The following is a 22,588-nucleotide window of genomic DNA, read 5'->3' as shown; positions in this document are numbered from 1 at the left end:
GCGTCGCCCACTTATGGGTCAAAAACCATATCTCAGGAACTACTCGACCGATTTCAATGAAACTTGGTTTGTAATAGTTTCCTTACATCCCAATGATATGTTGTGAAAATAGGCCAAATCGCTTCATAACCACGCCTACTTCCTATATACCAGAACTTTGAAGACAATCTGAATCGTTTACTTTACAATATATAAAGTAAGTACTAGTGAAGATATCGGTGCAGAACTTTGCACAAATACTATGTTTATAGTGTGGCAGCCCCATTCTAAAAATCGCCGAAATCGGACCATAGGTTTTCAAGGCCCCATATATCGAACACGAGGACCTCGGTGCTTCTAACCTAACATTATGGTTTCCAACTTTCAATGGACTTTATACGATATATATGACGAATATGTGGGTCAAATTGTGTATTATATAATATAAATAAAGTTAAATAAATAAATTGCGAGAGTATAAAATGATCGGTTACACCCGAACTTAGCCCTTCCTTGTTATCAATAAATTCAGCCAATTGCAGACAAAGAACGTATATCGAACGTATGTCTTTGTCGCAGAGTTGCATTTGATTTTCAAGTCGATTAAAATTCAATTAATAATCAATGTAGATTTTTTTTGTATGGTAAATCGATCTTAATAAGCGTTTTAGTCGAGCAGAGGTCGTTTAATTAATTAATTAATTTATTTTATTTTTTTCAATATTTCTTTATTTATTGAATCTGCTTTGTTTAAAGCCTAACAATAAGTATTAAAATCTTAAATCTATTTACAACTAAGTAAGCTCAAGAATGTGTTTGAGCGTTTTGCTAGAACGTTGCTCTTTAGTTTAATTTATCAATTAGCTCCTGTCTAAAAACGCTATTAGATTGAGCAAAAAGTTCGTTCTAAGTTGACAAGCTTTGACCTATTTTCACAAACAAAATCAAAAGAAATTGTCGACAACTATTAAATACTAATTCTTAAATTAAATTGAGTCAATAAGTTCATTTAAATTGAGTCAATTTATGACTTAATTAATGCAATTACTTTCTTTCTTGAGCATAAAATTGCGTTTCGCAGTATCATAATTTTGGATTTACCTTGAAATACTAAAAAATACAGAGTCGCGAGAGCATGCTTATCATTTATCATTAGAGCAATTTATCTCCGAGTGCATAGACACCATTCAATATTTTCTATAATTAATTTTTGGTAGTATTTAGATAAATTTCTATCTTAGTAAATTCTGTGACCTCGAAATCTGCATTGATGTCTGGCATGCGAGTATTATTCGTCAAACAATATAATATAATAAAATGCTTGTTTTACTTCCTTTATGCATTATTTTGAAAAGAACAACGAAATAATTCCAAAAATATTCAATAATTTGTAATAAAAATATTTTTGTTTTATTTCTTCCCCATCAATAGCTCATAATTTTCCGCACAAACATTTTCCAATTTAACGAAAATATTTATTTACAATCATCCTTTAGAATTGTTACTCGAAATCAAATTGCAAGTGAAATTCGCTAGGAATACATACAAACAAAAATATTTGCATTTGCAAGGTTTACATGACTCAATATTCGTATATAGATCTATCTATATCTCTAAAATTTATATATACATATATATGCGTCTATATAGTAGAGTTTATATGTATACACCCATGTCAGTATTTACACCAGTTTGATAGTTCCCATTTTGGTGTTTTTAACCAAAAGTCATCACCAATTGCTGTTGTTGTTTTCTTATTTTGTTCTTGTTGTCTTCATTTCTGTGTGTGTTCACTTCAATTTCCTATTTCCCGTGGTGTTGTGCAAGTTTTCCGCTCTCGTATTTCCGTTCGGGTTTGATGTTTGCACCAGCGCTTGTGGTGTCATTTCTATAAAGGGAAATTGTTTTCCGCCAATGGTTTCAAGCCAAAGCAGAAAGTCGACTACTCACTCGACACCAAAGTTGCTGGTGTTTTTGTGCTTTTGCCGTTGGGAGTTTTTAAATACACATTTCTTTTGTGCGCATCAGTTGTGAGTTCTGATCGTTTAACAGTTAAGGAGGCATTTTTCATATACTGCTATCGACAGTTAGATATTGTTAATGGAGGACACAATGAGTGGATCGACCTTTGTTTAGGCTAGGTTAAGAAACGAGTAACGAAGGATTCTACAAGAAAAGCTAAAAATGGCGGTTCTTTGCTATGCTAAGAACTTCTAAATATAGATCGTGAAAGAATCTTAAATTATATAGACGAAGTGCTTCGAGCCTGTCAAATTTATCGCGGCTGGGAAATTTGTCTGGTTCGCCGAAGATTAGATTACCGAGATGTTTCAACCTCAGCCCGGAAAAAGTGAATAGGTGTCTTCACTGCGTCTTTCTCCATACATTTTTGGGAATTTGAGTTCAAAAGGAGTTTTGGCTTCCTCCCATGTATATATTGAGGTAAGATGGCCTTGCTAATGAATAGTAATTTAATGACCTCCTTCCTTCTTCTCTGCGCCAGAAAGATCTCCAGTCATGTAGGAGCTGATTCTTGACCAAACCTTAACGAACTCAGGAGAGTTCCATAATTCTAGGAATATGACGCAAGAGGACAACGGTGCTCTAACCCGTTCCCAGCCTGATGAAAGATGAATAAAGTTATCCCGAGCTCGTCGGCCCCGTACACCCACAATGAGACGTACATTGCACCTGAGGCATGTGCGGCATTCGTATAATCACAAATAGAACATGTACATAAATAACAAAAACAACACAGAAAACATTTCGCATTATAAAATCACATCGATCTTCCAACGAAATGTGTCTCTTACAATCTCCCATGCATATTCATAGCATCTGAACAATAGATAAATGCAAAATCTGTGGCCGTTGCGGCATGTGGTAACGTAAATGCAATGCAAAGGCACTAAAATAAAGGTCTAAAAACAACAACCAAAAAAGCGAATTGCAATTCAAAATCGACAAAACGAATTTGTAACAAAGCGACAAGACAAGTAAATAAACCAACAAAGTATATAAATAAACAGTATATATACTGTAGGTACATATATAGATCTGCCTGAGTGGCATTTTTCGGTTTTTCGTCAACTTACCGATTTGGCGCCGGTTGTGATGCGCGCACTTTGCGACCGTGTGGCCGGTCGTCGACGCCGATAGCCGGGCGTGCCGCCGCTCTCGGGTGTGGCACTGCCCGATGCTGCGCCGTACGACGGCATATTATGTATGGCCGTTTCGATGCTGCCGCCGCTTGTGGCGCAAATGGAAGCGCTGCGCGTCTTCTTCTGCATGCGCATCGGTGAAAAGTCGTCGACCATTTTGAGGCTGAATTTTCACTGCTGCACTTTGAGATTTGCTTGCACTCGCTTTTTTATTTGCAATTTGCTATTCGCCACTCTGTGCGCGTTGCTCTTTGATGTTTCTTGCTGTGCGTTGCTTTGTTTATTGCTGTTTGTTGTTGTGCTTATTTTTGGTCACAATGTTGCTTTCGTTTTTGTTGCTGACGGTTGTGTTTATTTGTGGTGTCACGGTGTTTTACTTTGTGTAATTCGCAATTTTTGGTGAGCTTTCAATTTGGTTGCCTTTCTTGTTGGCAATCACTTTGATTTTCTTTTGACTTTGTTGTTTGCAGTGTGTTGTTGTTGTGCTTATTTTGATTTAAGTAATTATGTTTGTTGTTTAATTAGTAGCAGTATTTTGTTCCAAAAACGGCAAATTTGCTGAAAGTTAAAAAGAAAAAATTTTGTTGTAGTTCATTTGCCTCATTTCCATAAATCAATCTTAAAGATTAGAGCAATCAATTCTAATTAAACAATTAATATAATTAGACAATTTAGTTAATTGTTTTCAATTAGAGTTGCTAAATTAGTCGATTAACTAATCGTTCACTTAACATATAATTGAAGATAAAGCAATGAGCCATATGTATAGTGTTCTGAACTGTATTGTGTTCAGCGAGAAATGGAAAAATAAACGTCATCAAAAGAAAAAAAATCAGGTTCAAAATTGTTAACAAAATCCATATAAATTATACTATATAGTTCATTAAAATGTGTTTTAGTGCTTTCAATAGCATTAGCAATGACAAGAATACCTGAAAACCACAGAGTATCTCTAAAATATTTGTATCAGACGAAAGTTGGTTTTAAAAAATTGTTCATCATTCCTATGACAATTGATTACTTATTGGCTCCATCTCTCTATTTTACGGAAATATCTTTGTTTTTCGTTTTCTTATAATGAGCTCAAATAGTGGTCTTCCTGCTGTCTCCTAAAGTTTTGAATATTCGTCAAGTTATCAAAGCGAGATTGTAGCCCAAGATCAATGGCAGGGATCGAAAAGACTAAGTAATGCAATTTTATTTAAACTAGGTTGTTATCCTTCCCAATAATAGTTATGAAAAACTAATTGTTTGAGGTTAATTGAACAAGTGTGAACAATACATATGTATAATGACTTAATTAACATCTTAATTGTCTCAGCCATTTGTTTGCGTGTTATAACAAATTTGTGGGAGCGAATTATCCCCAGTTTCATATAATAGATTGTCAGATCCATAGATCGTATCGTAACATATTCTCCGCTATAGTTTCTCTGCGTGTGTGTTCTTAGATTAAGTTAGGTTATAATTATACCCTGAACAGGGTATATTAAGTTTGTCACGAAGTTTGTAACACCCAGAAGGAAACGTCGGAGGCCCTATGATCAGTATGTTGAACTGAGTCGATTTAGCCATGTCCGTCTGTATATGTACGAACTATTCCTTCAGTTTTTAAGATATCGAAATATGAACTTTTGCAGATGTTATTTCTCTTCAAGAAGCTGCTCATTTGTCGGAATTGCCGATATCGGACCACTATATCATATAGCTGCCATACAAACCAAACGATCGGAATCTAAATTCCGGCTAAAAAGAATTAGTAAAATGTTTTCTATTTTTTTACTTACTTTTTCTTGCGTCTTTAGATTTGCTTAAACAAATAGTTACGAAAAGAAATGCACCTGTGAAGGGTATATTACCTTCGGTACAGCCGAAGTTAACGTTTTTTCTTGTTATAACTCCATTAGAAAATTAAACTAAACATATATCTCTTAGATGTAAAGATATAAATATGTATATTTATCTTGTTCGAAAAGACTTTGGGAAGAATTTTAACCTAAAAACTCTGACTAAAAAAAGTTGGATTTTAGAAAATTAAAACATATATAGGATATGAAAAAAAATGAATTACATATAGGCAAGCAAGATTATAAACGATGGAAGGATAGGACGATCTCCATATGAAAAACGGGCAAAAAATTATCACTCTTAAAGGGGTTTTCCAAAAAAAAAAAAAATTATTTTCAGAGTTGTCTTTTAAAGCATAAGACTCCGTAATTCTATAGCGACAATAGTACTCTGACTATAAATTGCTGTAGAATCTCAAGCGAATATCTTTAAATTATTTACATGTCATCTGAATATACTTTTTTTTATAAAAGCAATTCATTTGGAAGTAATTAACAAAGCAAATAGTTTCAGTTCACAATGAAATTGTTACTTATTTGCGCAAATACACTGTTTGTACAACAAAAAATCGAAAAATAAATATAAATCCACTCAGTCGGTATATCAATCATCGAAAGCTTTAAATCCTTCAACTAATGCATGCATTTATTTGTATAGCCACATGTATATATGTATACATATATAGATACATAGTTAAATAAATTCATAGTTACACACTTGTGTACTTATATGCATTTGAAAGTATTTTTATGCGCAAATATACATAATCAATATGGCTGGCCACTGTCTGCTGGTTAAATCAACTAAATTTCTCTACGTTTGAAAACCAAAAACAAATAACAACAACAGCAACTATGTATAGTTTGGTATAATGCTTGTGGGTGTGTTGGTGCCGTTAGAAATTTCACACTAAAAATAGTCATGCCATTATACATACAAGAAAGTATAATATTTAATATAATATAAACTATGTGTTTGTGAGTAGAAAATTTATTAAGGTCTCGCAACTCATATTTCATGTTGTTGGCATTTTTATCGATTAGCCAAAAAATCGATAAGACGCTTAAGTGTGTCATATTTTTGGCGCAGCAAATAGTGTGGATGGTGTTTCGGTGCGTCGTTAAAGGTGGTGCATTTAGTTAATTGTGAGTGTGGCAATTATTAGCCGCACTTTAATAACAAAATTGCGGTGTATAAAAATGATCGAAAGTTAATTATTTTATGTATTTGAGAGGCATTATTTTTTATTTGATTATAGTTTTCCCATATATGTATTTATATATTCGTAGTCTTTTAATTTTTTTTCAGAATTTCTACAAATATCAGTTGAACTTCCATAACTCGAATATCTGTAACTCGAAGTGCTCCTTAACTCGAACTCTTGAATTGGCAATAATAGTCAAATTTCATACAAATTTCCTTCCATAACTCGGATGTATCTCTAACTCGAAGTTTTTTTGTGAATTGTGGTGATACGAGTAATGGAAGTTCAACTGTATTTTTATTAATTGAAAAAGCCTCCTAATATTTCAAAATTCTTTAATTCATTAAATAGCTTTATTTATCTATAACATATATCAAATTAAAGACAATTAAATAGTTTAAAATCTTGTATAATAATATAATTTTTACACAAAAAAAAATTATAAAAGTATAAAGTTTGCTGCACTAGTGACCGATTTTAGTAAAAATAAACTTTATCCGGAAGTTCACCTTTAATATTAAATATAAAATGCTAAAATTTTCCTAAAGTCTTGAAATGTACCCTTCGATAGTTCGACTACCATATTGAAGATATTTTCATTCACTTAATCTGATCGATTTTTTTTTTTTTTTTTGAAATTCACTTCTTTTATAATCCATTATGAATTTTAACCGCATTAAAGCTCTATTATGGGCAATAATTGACCATAATTACTAGTTTTACTGATAATTACACTCTAGCGCCATCTAGCGGGCTAATAGTTTTATAATTCGAGTTCCTTTCGCTATTCTATATGTATATATGAATAATATCGCATAAGGTGCGATTGTCTTTCCTGGTTGAATATCAAGCCTTGAAATTGGTTAATTTCACAAAAATTCTACTCCCGCACCATCTGTCGGCTTTTTAAACATATGAACTTTGAAATGCATTAGTAAGCTGACAAAATTTATTCAACTCAATGCATTGAAACTCAAAATGCAGAATTTTTGCTGCATTTCGTAAGCACTTTCGCTGAGTTAAAATCATTAATTTAACTCAAAAACATTTCCAAAGCTTAATATTCGTTATTTACTTAAGATCAGCTGGGGTAACTTTTGCACATGTTAATTGGAGTTTTATTGATGCATGCACTTAACGAAATACATATTTACATAAGAGTACATATATACATACAACTAGAAGCAGTTATAAAAATGTCTATACACTCTCGTGGCTTGGTCGAGCAGAAGCACATGTTAGTGCTGGCCATTGAGGCGTTAAATCCAACTCAGCCGTTAAGCAAGCTGCCAGCCAGCTTCTGTATTCGAAAGGTGCATGTATGAGCTTTTGAACGGAAACGTGAGTAGGTAGACGACGTGCCTTTCATGTGCACTGGAAACCCATATTGGTTTGCTTTGCTGTTATTTGTTTTCTTCCTAGTCTTCCGAAGTCTCCTGACACTAGTTGTACTTGGCAGTTTTCTCCATTTATGTTTGTTGCTCAACTGAGAAATGCCTCCAATCCACTCTCCACTGGCTTCTTGTCATTTTGCTAAGCACTCGTGGCTCGTTGTGTTTGTTTGCATTGCAGCTTCATGTGCTTACTTGGCAAATAACGGTACTACTCACATGCTCACAGCTACTACATAACTGTATATATGGTCACATGGGAGCTGGAGTGGAGTTAAGCCGATGGCAAATTACTTAAGTTGTCAAAGTTGTTATGCTTCGAACTGTAAAAACATATGAGATATGCTACATGACCACAAGTTGTGGCGCATAAGACTTTCCAGGGAAGTGGCTATAATATTTGGTATTTGTGTCGCATTGCATTTATTTATTTGTAGGTTATGTAGTGGCTTGCAATTTGTTTTTGTTGAAATTGAACTACAGTGATCTTATGAGACCATATATGTCTATTATCAGTTCTATATTTCGCCTCTTTCATCATCTCCAACCGCTTTCTTTACAAGTACTGTATATTTTTATATAAAAATATCTCCTTCTTATTTTCATTTTGATATCGAAATATCTTTCTTCATCGAGTCTAACTCAAAAACAATGTCCACTAACTCAAATTATACATTCTAGTCCGTCTTCACCAATAAATATGTTTTCTTCCCTCCAAATCATCCTTTCACTACTTCCTTCCGCAAAAATCCTTCCTTCCACATTTTTTTGCTAACTAATAAATTGATGACATAGAATTTATCGGTGCTGCCCAACAAACAAAAACAACAACCATCATCACGTCATCCGTTTGCGGCCACAAATGTGGCGGCAAAGTTGCAAATATTTCTCGGCTGGCAAGGCACCGTTGGTGGCAAGTGCCGCTCGTTTATTTAGACACATTTTTGCAGCACATAAATACGTTTACACTCATATGGACATAGAAGTAAACAAAAAATTCCTACATACGTACATATGTATCTACCTTACATATAGACATGCATATGTGCGCCATTATCGGATAACTCAATGAACCCTCAGCAAGCTGCTTTCGCTCGCCAACAGCCATTACTTTAACGGTTCGACGCCTTCATTTAGGTATTTCTTTTTGCACTGCTTTTGCTTTTTCTTTTTTCTTCCTTCCGTGCGATTAATTGATTTTTGCTGACACTCCTTTTATGGAGGGCCCCAGCTGGTCGACCTTTACTTATACTCAGTGAAGGGAAGGTATGATATAGCTTTGGAGCTGTTACTAACTCTTAAAGCAAAATTTGTTGGGTAAAACTTTGCTCTTTAATATGCTCATTTTTGTTAAGTTATGCTATGTTACGTTATGTTATGCTATGTTACGTTATGTTAAGTTAAGTTAAGTTAAGTTTGTGTTGAGTTATGTTATATTGTCTTATGTGGAGTTATTTTATGCTTCCACTATCCATTTTGACCTTATGTTATGTTAAGTCGTGCTATGTTATGTTATGTTTCATTACTTCTTGATTCATTAAGTTAATTCTAATTACGTTTAATTTAGTAAGTTTTGTGTTTTAAGTTATATTTTATGTTTTATGTAAATATAGATAAAATATTTTGTTCATTTTGTACTAAGTTAAGTTATGTTGCGCTATGTTAAGTAATGCCATGTTATGCTATGATCTACAACATAATTTTCTCTAGTTTTGTGAAGGCTAATATCAGAAACACTTGAACTAGTTTCCTTATCTATGTATATTCGATATCAGTTCAGTCGTGATCTCTAGTTTCTCGAAGACCTTTCCTTAACAACTAACTACTAACATTTTTAACTCCCACTGCTTGCATTCAAATTCAAGTAATTTTTGCGGGGTTACTCAATTTCCTCAATTCACACGCAAACATTTATGTGAATTGTATTTGATTTTCCCCTAAAGGATCATCAGCTCATCATGCCTCAAGCGTCAGCTCACTCGAGCCACTGCGTTAACAGCCGTTTGCCGTTTGCTATTTTGCTGTCAGCTGAAATTGTTGGCTTACCGTATTGTGCCAACTTTGATTGACAGCATTTGCCGGCGTGATTATCGGATATGCCTCTCCGCTGCCATATTTCCATGTTAGCATTGGGTACATACATTTCTGCCACTTTACTCACACTATTTCTTACTTCCCTTTGATTTATTTTATTGGGCTTGGCCAGCTCGACTTCAGCACATGACATGCTGTTTGCCTAGTTCTTTGCTGAAATCTTAGTTTGGCTAAGCTTTGTTTTAGTTCCATTGCGACGTCATGGTATTTGACTGGTAATTTACTTCCTGATTAAATCAGACACTTTAGTTTAGTTGCCGAAGGCTTTGTTGAAAGCAATACCAAAGTGACTTAGCAGCAAAGTGTTTGGTTTGCTTTTTGGCCGGCAGTTCTGGTGGGTTTTGGCATTCCCTCTAGGGAATTTTAATGAAATTACAAGAGAGTTTTTGATTTTGAAAGAGGGTTGGTTACATTAGAGACCTTGTTCTTTGCTCAAATCTTCACGGGCCTAGACAATTTTTTCTTCGACCCTGATTTTTAATAGAAGTTCACGTTCAAGAGGAAAAAATATGAAGACCAGCTTTAAGCGTTATTAGAAACCCTTTTTCGTCCTTCCACAGAACTATTTTTTAAGAAAATTACACTGTTGCCAAATTTCATTGTCGTTTTCTCTCACTTTCTAACTATATAGCATTAAGTCAAATCCATAACACTGTTTCTATACTCTTTACATTCGATTTTCGACAGGGCATGTACTCACATACTCATCGACATACACATTTCATGTTTATCCGCCTAAATGTATGCATGATTTTTTTTTATTGCGCTTGCAAATGTTGTACAATCAAGCACTGATTGAGATTCACACGAATCAAATATACATTTCCAATCATCGATAGACATTTTTATATGTATTATAAATGAAGACATGTGTATTTGGGTGCGAAATTTATGGTATGAACTCTTCGGTGAGCACTTGATACTTATTTATAGACGATTTCTTTTGTTTTATTACGCTTCTCATTATCTGCTTGATTTGTGAGAGTGTGTCTCATAAACGGCGATGAAGACGACGGCGATGACAACGACAAAGTGTAATTTTCCAAGCGAATAAATTTGAATATCACGGTAATTGCCCAATTTGTAGGCGCACAAATTTATGCGGATTGAAAATCGGAGCTGGGATTCTTTTTAACGGTTGTTGCTCAAATGCATAATTTATAAGTGTTGGTTTCTGAGAATTGGTATGGAAAAAGTGGAAAAGTATGTTGCTTCACAACAACCACAACCACAAATTGCTTAAGCCTTGCAAGTCCTTGGTTTTCGCTTTTCCTTCAAGCATTTAGAAATGAAATATTCTCCATAATAATATTAATATTTAAATCTTTGCAAGTTGTTCCACTAAGCCCAGTTAAACTTTTTCATTATATTGCTTTATTTATTTATATATCCTATATATAGTATCTTTCTGAATCCACAGCATGTCAAAAGATTAACGCACATACATATGTCATAATTTTGACAACAGTCGTATCAAGTGGAGATTTATACCAGCAAATAATACGCGACTATGTTTTGTGAATCCCCTCTCATTACAGTTCATATAACAAGAGCGATTAATATCTCACTGTAGCGATAAAATATCGTGTGATTAATGGCAGATGTTCGAAAATTCTATAAAATAATATAGAAAAATAAAGCTTTTATTGCCAAACAAGCATAAATGTTTGAACTCTATTTGGAAGTTTTTTGGTGGTTGAAAGTAACATATTTAAACAATTTTATATATTTCAAATATTTCGAATTTCGAAAAATTACGATTTTAGAAAAATTTATTTTTGAAGTAAAATTTTTTTTTTAAGAAAAAACATAAGTTTGGCAACCCTATTTCATAAATTATGGTTAGATTAGAATGTGAATTTTATTTTCATGAATTACAAATATTGTATTAATAATTTAATAAAATAAATTAAAGCATTTTTTTAATTTTTCGTTTAGTGTTGCCACATATTTAAAAAAATTTTATCAAGTAATTTCGGTTAAAACATTAAATAGTTAAAAATTTTAGTACTGCTTAGTAGCATGAAAATAAAATTTATTTAACAGTGTTGCCACCAATAAAGATCTATTAATATTATATGCAAGTAAAAGATTAAAAAAATAAGATTTTAATAAAATGCAGAGTATCATTATTTTCATATAAAGTGTCTCACACATATGTGTACACTTCATATGGGTTTTATCATTAAAGGTTGCCACCTAATTTTGATTTTTTTTTATGAATATGATGGAACATGTAGTCATTAAATGTTCCAAGGTAAGCAAAAATGCATTGAAACTCACAAAAAACAATTCGAAAGAGCATACTCAGAACTAACGCACAATGGCGTTGCCACCTAATTCGGAATGCGAAATACAGATTATAAATTTAAAACGATTTGCTGTGTATAATATGCAAGAAAACACTTAAATACTGCTTTTATAAGAATTTTTTGTTTTGGAGTTGCCACCTGTTATTAATTAAAATAATTTAAATGAAAATAATTTGTAAAATTCAACCTAATTTTGATTCTTAACGTATATATGCATGTTTTCGTAAAACCATAAATTCGTCAAATGCTGCCAGAGGTTTTAAAAATTTTGTTTTATTATTTTGCCTTACTGGGTACACTAGAAATCTACGGATTATTTGTGCGAGTGAGTGTATCATGTTGTGCATACGAACTGATAATGATAAAAATAACAGATTACTCATTTACAAGCTTGGAAAAAGTCATAAAATAATAAACAGATGTGTTGCCACAAGTTGCTGAAACATAATTATTGATGAAGTGAATCGGCTATGATAAGATAACAATTTAACGGTTTGAAGGCTTTGCATTATGTTAAACGCTTTAACGAAAAATATGCAAAAATACAATTATCGAAGCAGGTACATCTTGAAATTGGAGACTTGAGTAAAAACGACACCCATGCGTGCTCTATTTCAAAATAAAGCTAATCTTCTGTGCACTGTGTATGTATATCAATGCATTATTATCAGCAAAGTGAACACAATATAGTCAAGCCTGACGCATTGCTGTTGAACACAGTAAAATCTAAACAAATATTTGTGTATGTGTATGTACATGAGTAAGGCATCAGTTACACGTACGCTTGGCAAACATTTACCGATAACTGTAATGGTTTTTGAGGCATGCGCCATCATATGTACATATAATGGTACTGCCAATCGAATGGCCGCTGGCAGGCAAAAGCTGTTGGACATGAAAACATCTGTGTTGTTACCGTAAAGTAAACACCCGGCGACAGCAATAGCAACAACAACAGCGGTAGCACCTGTCGCTTTAAAATGTTGACAGCCAACACTGCCGGCCATATTGGTGCACTCGTCCGCTTGTCCGTTCATCCGTCTATCAGTCTGTTCTTCAGTCTGTCCATCACTGCCGTTCATCCGGCAGTCCGTCCGTCAGTTTGTTCGTTTGGTTTCAGCAAGTCATTTAAGCATTAAATAACACGTCACAACACAACAAAATGGCTTCGTGAGTGCACTTCAATCGATGGGTGTATTTGAGGCGGAAACATTTTCGTTGTCATCCTTGTCATCCTGTGGGCGACTGTATGACATCGTGATCGGTGTGTTAAATTCACCGACATCTAACAAGTGTGTGACATACATAGTTGCTGGAGGACATCTTAATGGCAGTGAAAACTTGTACTTATTTGCATAAATATTTTTTTTTGAATTCTGTAAAATATGCCAAACAGGTGTTGCCACTGTTGGTTACACCTTATCTTCTTTCTTTGTAATATTCTTTTGTCAGAATATATTTACACATCTTTTTGTTCTTGCCCTCACGAAACAGACTTATATTTATGACATAATATGTTAAAAATTTCAATTTTGAAGCAAAATATATGGCAACCCTGTTGAAACATTTTTGTGTAGTAAGAGTTTGTACGTGAAATTATATATTTCGAATAAAACTTTTATTGTAAATATAGAAAATATTGAGTAAAAACCATAATATAATTTTTCCACGACTTTGGAAAGCTGGCAACTCTATTTTTTACACCAATAAGGTTGTAAATTAAATGAAATTATAATTATTATATTTTATTATTTATTTGTTTCTCAATACTCAATAGTAAACATGCCAATTAGGTAACAGGTGGCAACCCTTTTTTATTATTTACCAAGATTTACTTTTATAGGTTTTAGAACTCATCTGCGTTAAATATTGTCAGTTATAAATATGTCATTCAAACATTTATGATTTTTTTTAACTTACAGCTGGCAACTCTGTTTTTTAGAAATTCAATTTGGTTATTTAAAAAAATTGATTTTGCCAATTTTTGACATAAATAAAGTGAACCATTTTTGCTTTAGTTATTTTATTACTTTCTCAAGTTTCTTAAACGTTTCTATTTTCCCTTATTCATCCATTTAAATTTTCTTCTTTTACTTTATTTCCCTTATTACATCCTCACCTCAGCTTATTCTCTCCTATTTCCGCACCTTTTTATTCAAATTCGTTTTTTTTTCTCCGAAATTACAGTTTAACTCAACCAACTGTGAAAATCGGCGAAAAGAGGCGTCAAAGCCAGCCTAAATGATACGCATTTCCATACAATAACAAGCATTTCACGTAGGAAGGATTGGAAGTAAGAGAAATGAGTGAAGTGTTCGTGAAGTCAGAAATGGAAATCGAAGATTGCGGATTGGTGGAGCAGTAATATTTGAATTAAGGTGCGTTTTTAGATATTATATTCGTAGATTTTATTTTAAAAATAATTTCGTCGCTTGTATTTTATGAATTCAAACTAATATTGAACCAGATTTAACAGATCAGTGATTATTTATTATTTATACTATGTTTTTGTTGCTGGGCTTCAAAGCAGTTTACTTTTCAAAAAATTTCGAAGTCACCCAAAAACAACTAGTTACGGTCTAGTACGAATTTAACTAATTTTTAAGTATAATAATAATTTTAGGTTGGATGAATTGTTTTTATTTTCAATACCGTTTATTTCTCACACAATTTTCGAACTCACCCAAAAATAACTAGTTGCGGCCTAGTTCGAATTTAACTAGTTTCTAAGTAATTTTTTGTGTTGAAAGTGTTAAGGATTTTTTAAGTGTGTGGAATTAGTTTAAAAGGCGATAATGCATATTTTTGTGTTGATATTGACAAAAATGAATTTATAAGCCGCCTCTTTGCTGCGTGACTGTAGTCTCTGTTGCAACGTTCTTAAACCACAAAGTCAAATCTTTAAGTGGCGGCATACATTTCGCCCATCTACTCCCACCAAAACTTCACTTTCTTTGAAGACTTTTGAAACATCAGGTGCGTGACGTTTCGCAAGCCTTCGCTTGGTATGCCACTTTATCTTACCGCGTTCTTTGTTAGCGACAACGTGACAACGGCAGGACATCTGTTTGCTTGTTGTCCGTCTGTGATTTTCAACATTGTTGACGTTGACAGAGTTTCTACGAAACTTTTTACGACCCACAAATATGCCGCCTTCAAGCATTTTCATTTCATTATTTGGCGCGGATGGGCGCACGCCTCCTTTTCCTCTTCTCTATCTTTATTATCCTGATTTCTTTGCTTTTTCTTTTTTGTTTTTATTTCATTTCTTTCTTAATAATACTTCTGTGGCTGTCTGCGGTCTGTGTTGCACTGCGTGTGTGCGTGTATGTTCAAGTGGGTGTGGTGTGTTGCCACTGTTTCTGTGTTTGCTTTCATGTTTTATCAGTGTTTCTATGTCTTCGTGTTTGTTTGTTTGTTTGTATGCTTCGCGCGCGCACTCTGTCTTTGGGCGGATGTTATTTATTTTTATGGTCGCCTGTCGGCATGTAAACTTTTTTGTTTCCATTGTGATTTTGTTTGCCTTCCACCATTTTCAGCACTCCTTTCTTTCGTTAGGCTACGCCTCCATCTAACACTCCTCCAACCATCTTTTTGTTGTTTTTGGTTTTGTTTGGTTTGCGTGAATGCTTGCGTTTGATTCGGATTTGTGTGTTTTTTTTTCGAAAATCTGTTCGTTTGTGCCACAGTTTTTTGTTACGTGTGTGCTTGCCACCACTTGTTGCCGCCACATTTTGTTGCTTTTTTGCTGTGTGCTTTGTATGTAGTCATTGTTTTTAAAGCTTTTAAGCGCCATTTTGGCTGAGCCGTAAATTACTGCTTTGTATGGCTCATGAAATGCTGCTGAAATTGAAAGGATACTCAGGCAATTTTCGTTTTAGCAACGGATATTTGTTTATTGTGCTTTTAAAACGGATTTCTTTTTACGTATTATCAAAATTTCAACGTATATTTCTCAATATTTTGGGTGCGGCAGTTAGAAGTGCTACTTTTAGTATCAAAATATTAAGAAATTCTGAGAACTTCAGTTTAATTTTTAAAATTTTGAGTGTTTTTCTGGTAACGTTTTAATCAAATGGATGTATACCAGATCCCATCTGAAGAAGAACAAACTACTGTTTCTTTGAATTTCTCTCATTCCGGATTTGGTCTCTGGATTTGGACTCTAACTTTATTACCTTGACTTCAGTCTTCAAGATAATGCTCGCTCGAAAGCTGCAGATAACTACAATGCCAAGTTAAACACCACAATGCGCTTAAAGCTCCACTTGACAGCTTTTTGTAATTCAAATTTCATATTTTAATTTACAAAAATATTTTTTCAACAGTAACACTTAAAAATTCTGGATTTATTAAATTTTTTAAGTACGCTCCACCCTCGTTAGGCTTTTAACTTAAGCTCGCAAACAAATTGAAATTATTTTAGCATTCCCCTTTGCTTGGAAAGCTGTCAAGTGCCGGTACAGCATATTTCTCTAGTGGTTTGGCAAGAGTTTCGAATTTTCACATAGTACAGTCTTAAACACTTTTCACAGGCATAACGCTGCATATGAAACATAAATGTATATACATGCTTACATAGTATGTGCTCACATATATTCTCATTTGGAGCGAAAGTTCGCTACTCCTCATATTAAAAATTAAAAATTCATTTTCATAAATTTACAGCAAGCTTAAAACTGAAAATGGGGGAGAGTATGTTGTTTTTTCTATAACTGTTAAGTAATTAAAAGTGTTGTGGGTGAAAATATGTACGAAATGTAGCTGGATGCATATGTTTATGCAAAGCACTACCTAAAGCAACTTTATTAATTTTGATAAAATTTCATTGAAAATTCCGAGTTATGTTCCAAAATTTGGCTATGCTTCATTTTCGTCCATATAATTTCTAATATTTACGGGCACAATAAGATTATTTCGGGGAACTTTTCACAGCATGCTTTGTCTGCGCTCATACTTAGTTATTATATGAAATGTTATAAATGGGTCCAAAATACGACCGATAGATTATGCTGTCGTCAAAATATATCTCAAATAATTTTTCATCAAATCAAATTTTTATCATATATTCATATTTTCCCAAATTATATTTGTCATTCATATTCATATTTATTAGAAATTTGTGAAGCATTTATATTGAATAATGATAGACTTACAGACGGTTAACACTACGTAAAATTTAATGACATCAAATTGACAGTCAAGCAATTTCAATGAAATTTATACTAATGAGATTCAGTTGTCAAATTTAAGTGTGGTTACCTTTTACACCAACTTTATTACAAAGCCTAAGTTTGGATTTTTCGTTTTTAATAAAAAAATTTCGTCAGTAAATTTGACAATATGTAAACTGCACATAATGAAGAAACTACATAAATTGGCGAAAATTTTATGCCAGTTTAGGTATGTAAGGATTAATTATTCCGAACTGCTCCAAAGGGTAAAGGGTAAAGAAGTCACTGAAAATGTTGAAAAATTTGCAATCACTTGTCATACAATTTGACATAATTTCATAATAATGACATAATAATAAATTAGCATTTTTATACTCTCGCAACAAAAGTTGCTAAAGAGAGTATTATAGTTTTGTTCACATAACGGTTGTTTGTAACACCCAAAACTAAACGAGTTAGATATAGGGTTATATATACCAAAGTGATCAGGGTGAAGAGTGGAGTTCAAATCCGGATGTCTGACTGTCCGTCCGTCCGTCTGTCCGTCTGTGCAAGCTGTAACTTGAGTAAAAATTAAGATATCTTAATGAAACTTGGAACACGTGTTCCTTGGCACCATAAGAAGGTTAAGTTCGAAGATTGGCGGAATCGGACCACTGCCACGCCCACAAATTGGCGATAACCAAAAACACATAAAGAACTATAACTAAGCCATAAATAAAGTTATCAAAATAAAATTTGGAAAATAGGATCGCATTGGGGAGGGGAACATTTGAATGTAATTTTTTTGGGAAAGTGGGCGTGACCCCGCCCCCCAAATATGTTTTTTGTATATATCTTGCAAACCAATAAAGCTATATAAACCAAACTTTCTGCAGTCGTTTCTTTTAGGCGTTTCTTTATACAGCCCAAAAATGAAAGAAATCGGATAATAACCACGCCCACCTCCCATACAAAGGTTAGGTTGAAAATGACTAAAAGTGCGTTAACTCACTAACGAGAAACGTCAGAAACACAAAATTTCACACAAATGATAGCAGAAGGAAGCTGCACGCAGATCTTTTTACAAAATGGAAAATGGGCGTGGCATCGCCCACTTATTGGTGAAAAACCATATCTCAGGAACTACTCGACAGATTTCAATGAAATTCGGTATATAATATTTTATTGACACCCTGATGACATGTGTGGAAAATGGATGAAATCGGTTCACAACCACGACTACTTTCTTTATAACTCAATTTTGAACTCCATCTTATTCCTTCACTTTATAATATATACATTAGGAACCAATGAAGATAGCGAAATAAAACCTTACACAAATACTGTATATGATCTGTGACATCACTTGTGAAAAAATTGTCGAAAATGGACTATAGCTTTTCAAGGCCCAGATATCGAACATGTTGAACTCAGCGCCTAAGGTTAAATTTTAATCGAAAATATGGGTAAATCTCTCAGCTAATTTAATGTAATTCAGAGGAAATTGTTTTCTTCCAATAGTGTGTCTCTGTTCCAAAAATTATTAAAATCGGGTCACAACATCTCTTAGCTCTCATATACATAATTATAGGTTTTTCAAAAATTCGTTGGGCTTTATTACGCAAAAATCTTAGCAAAATTAAGTGAGCGTATAGTATTGGATATAGCGTACCTTGCTGTTGAAATTGAATAAAATCGGTTCAGGAATTACCTCAGCCCTCATATCTATATATGACTTTCGTTATTCTATTAAACTTTATGCTGAATTTATGGGTAAATTTGTGCGTTATCTTAATAAAATTTCTTAAATAAATTGCGTGAGTATAAAATGTTCGGTAGCACCCGAACTTAGCCTTTCCTTACTTGTTTTATATAGAGGTCATCACTTTTGCTTCCTATTGTTTGGAAGGCTTGATCCATTCAATAATTGTACTATTTACACACTTTAAAATCATGTAAATTTGCCAACATTTAACGTGTCAGTTGTTAATTTCCTTGTTCAATTCATTTTTGCCACGTCGTACAACTCATTGCTCGCTTAATCCTTTCAGCTGTTAATATGCATTATTATTTTTTTGCCACTATTTATAGTATATTCCATGGCAGCTAAAACGTGTTTGATGCGCTCTTGGCAGCTACTATGCATCCAATTACATTTGCAAAATAAAATTATAAATTCAATTACAAGTTGTGCGATCTTGTTATAATCATTTCATACAACAACCAGCCATTGTAGTTCGGCATCATTTGCAACGTGTACGTTAAGTCGTTAGTTGTTGTATGTTTAAGTTTGTTGTTGTTGTTGTTGATGAGTCAACTGATGCAGCGCTGCATTGATGTTTATTGTTATGCAAGCAGTTGCTTAGTAGATTTACTAGTCATATTTGCTTTTATTACACAAGTATACACGGGTTTGGATCTGGGCAACCAAAAGTGGTTTCTATGACAATTGATGACACTGAATCCGAATCTTCATTTCGTTTTTTAAGATTGATTCTAGTTTTTGAAATAATCAAGAATTTAAGTTTTTATGAGTTTAGTCAAATAATATTCATTTTATTAACTTAAAAGTAACATATCAGAAATGAAGATTGGTGGAACTTTGCCTTTTGTATTGTTTATTATCTGTTTCACGTATAAGAGTCCAACAGTAGTCGCTCACCATGCTTTCATCCCAAAATCCTTGGTATTTTCTTTCAATTTTGGCTAAATCTTGGTGTAGCCGCTCTCCTTGTTCGTCGCTCGTATCACCCAAGTTTTCGGGGAAAAAGCGGAGATGGGAATGCAGAAAATGGATCTTTAGAGACATTCTAGCTCCAATCTTTCGATAATTTTGCAACATATCGCCAATAATTTCCTTAAAATTAGGGGATTTGTGATTACCAAGAAAGTGGTGAACGATATTTTGAAAAGATGCCCCTGCGGCTGCTTCATCGGGCGATAAACATTTTGTAAATTTTTTATCAGCCATTAATTTTCTAATATCAGGTCCAACAAATATTCCTTCTTTGATTTTTGCATATGACAATTTAGGAAACAACTTAACTAAATACTGAAAAGCCGGTCCTTCACGATTTAATGCTTTGATGAAGTTCTTTATAAGGCCTAGTTTTAAGTGAAGAGGTGGCAGGAAAATGTCTTGTGGATTTACAAGTGGTTCAGCGGAGACGTTTTGCTGTCCAGGCTCATATTGAGTACGACTTTGCCATTCTTTTCTCACATAATGATGTTCAGTTGCGCGGCTATCCCACAAGCATAAAAAGCAACAAAATTTGGTGAATCCAGATTGCATCCCAGTTAAGATACCAATTACCTGTTGGAGAAGAGCAGCTTTTAGGCTGTATTTGGAACCATCAATGAATAAACGCCATTCGCTTCGATCGTACGTTGTATTCATTTCGTTAAATAAACCATTAATATCGTTACAGAAACTTATGTTGTCTTCTTTTTTGAAGAACGGTCGAAGTGTCTGATTTCTGTTTCTGTATAAAGTAACTTGTGTTCGAGAGTCTAGATATTTCCATTGCTGCAACCGTGATGCTAGCAACTCTGCTTTTTGTTTGGACAAATTCAAATCACGCATCAAATCGCTTAGTTCATCTTGCGAAATTAAATGTGTCTCTTCCATGACAAATTCGCTATCATTACTCGGGGGTGATGGAGCTAAAGTTTCCAGGACGTTTCCACTTATACTTGGACAAACTGGCAATGAATCATTAGCAGTACGTGGAACTGGCTTTGATACTGATGATACATCAGGATATTCATATTTTGCTAATTTTTTTGCATTTATACCCTTAATTTTCATCAAACAAAAGTAGCAATCATCTACATGGTTTTTAGGTTCTCTCCAGAGCGTTGGCATTGAAAAGGAAAAGTACTCACGTTCTCTCAATGACCACTTATACAGCTTTGTTTTGCATGCGTTACAAATAAATTTCGGTATCCATGACTTATGAGTGTCTGCTACTCTGAAACCAAAGTAGTGCAGATACGCATCTTTGAGCGCATTTGTTATTATTTTGCCACTTTTTTTTAATCATATAACTACCACAAACGTAACAAAAACACTTTGAATCAACTTTGCAACACTGTCTCTGCATTTTTATTTGCTCTAATTACTTATTTTATTTTACTGCTATTAAACTATAATCTGGCAAATGAAATGAACTTATTGAAATGACTTATAAAACAGTGCCTGTAAGATTGGGAGAATTTTCATCAATCGGTATTTAATTACTGTGCGCTTGCAAACTCATCATGCGAGAACTCGGAAACTAGAATCAATCTTAAAAAACTAAATGCATATTCGAATTCAGCATATCAAATATAGATAACAATCGTTCTTATCTGCTCAGATCCAAAAGTTGACCTGAATTTGTAAACTTGTGTTATTACAATGGGTATGACGTGTTCGTCAGGGCGGATACGTAACATTGTTTTCCATAGACAATCATTGTTATAAAAGTAATGGTTTTTGATGCGATGTGGCATTAGTAATAATATATTGCGGTTATTTTTGAACTGAAGTAGTGAATCAGTGTTGATCAAGTTATATTTTAAAGTCTTGAAGGCACTGAGTGACCTGCTCTTCCAGGGCTGTACTTTGAAATTAATATGTGAATTTTCCTATTTGTGCATATATTTCTGTTAATGCTTGTAAAGTTACACATTAATTTTTTTCCTTCATTTTTTTGTTTGTTTATTTCATCACAAAAGCATTTAACTAGTCAGTTAATTAAAATAAAATAATATTGTTATTACATTAAAGTGCCTCTTCTGCTCATGATTCACACACAATACATGCTGTCGTCCTCTTTCTCCTTCAAAGTAGTGTTAATTAAACTTGCTTGTTTTCTTTCAAGCCGTTCTTTATTTCTGCTCATCACTTTGGTTGTTTTCTTAGTGTCTTTTGTGCTGCATTAACTTCCTGACCACTTGAAAAACTGGCGCACGGCAAGTAGTGGCCTACTGGGAATACACGACTTGTAAAGAATTAATTCTTTTGTCGCTTAGCGCTTGCATAAAGGAGAAGTTGAATAGCACTTTTTATGTAGTTTTTTTTTCTTTTCGTTGTTGTGTTGACATAATTGAAGTAAATTGTGAGCAGATGCTTCCGGGATTGTGAAGAGAGCGGTATAGTTTTATATACTGGTATATATCTTAAATTCGTTTATAAATGTCTACAGTACATAAAACTATATCTCTTTCTAGTAAAAATAAATTTAAGAAAATATGGTAACTCAATTTGCTTATGGTTCTTCAGATACTGACCTAGATCATAAAGTCAACCGGAAGTTCGAAATACATTATATTTGGTACATTGGCTTGAGAAAATAATGAACTGATATAATCCATTTTTAGCACCACGACACACTATTATCAAGAAAATTTAGGTATTTTTTGGTATGGAAAAGCAGTGACTACATAAATATAAACACAC

The 22,588-nt window shown here is 33.6% G+C and overlaps 2 protein-coding genes across 3 annotated transcripts in view; one reads left to right on the top strand and one right to left on the bottom strand.

Annotated features, from left to right (window-relative positions):
- Window positions 1-22,588, top strand: part of LOC105218576 (apoptosis-stimulating of p53 protein 2) — a 224,699-nt gene that overhangs the window by 56,883 nt on the left and 145,228 nt on the right. The window contains exon 3 of the mRNA XM_054233753.1: window positions 14,177-14,367. The gene's annotated coding sequence lies outside the window, so the exon portion shown is untranslated. The remainder of the gene's footprint in view (window positions 1-14,176; window positions 14,368-22,588) is intronic.
- LOC105218657 (GTP-binding protein RAD) overlaps window positions 1-22,588 on the bottom strand; it is a 115,313-nt gene that overhangs the window by 69,130 nt on the left and 23,595 nt on the right. For both annotated transcript variants that reach the window (XM_054233759.1, XM_011194381.3), the window contains exon 3: window positions 3,075-3,698. In XM_054233759.1, the coding sequence (XP_054089734.1) occupies window positions 3,075-3,296 (222 nt within the window). In that variant the 5' untranslated portion in view covers window positions 3,297-3,698. The remainder of the gene's footprint in view (window positions 1-3,074; window positions 3,699-22,588) is intronic.

This window comes from Zeugodacus cucurbitae, chromosome 6, assembly GCF_028554725.1.
Source record: "Zeugodacus cucurbitae isolate PBARC_wt_2022May chromosome 6, idZeuCucr1.2, whole genome shotgun sequence".
NCBI lineage: Eukaryota > Metazoa > Arthropoda > Insecta > Diptera > Tephritidae > Zeugodacus > Zeugodacus cucurbitae.
This window is presented reverse-complemented; position numbering and strand designations above follow the sequence as displayed.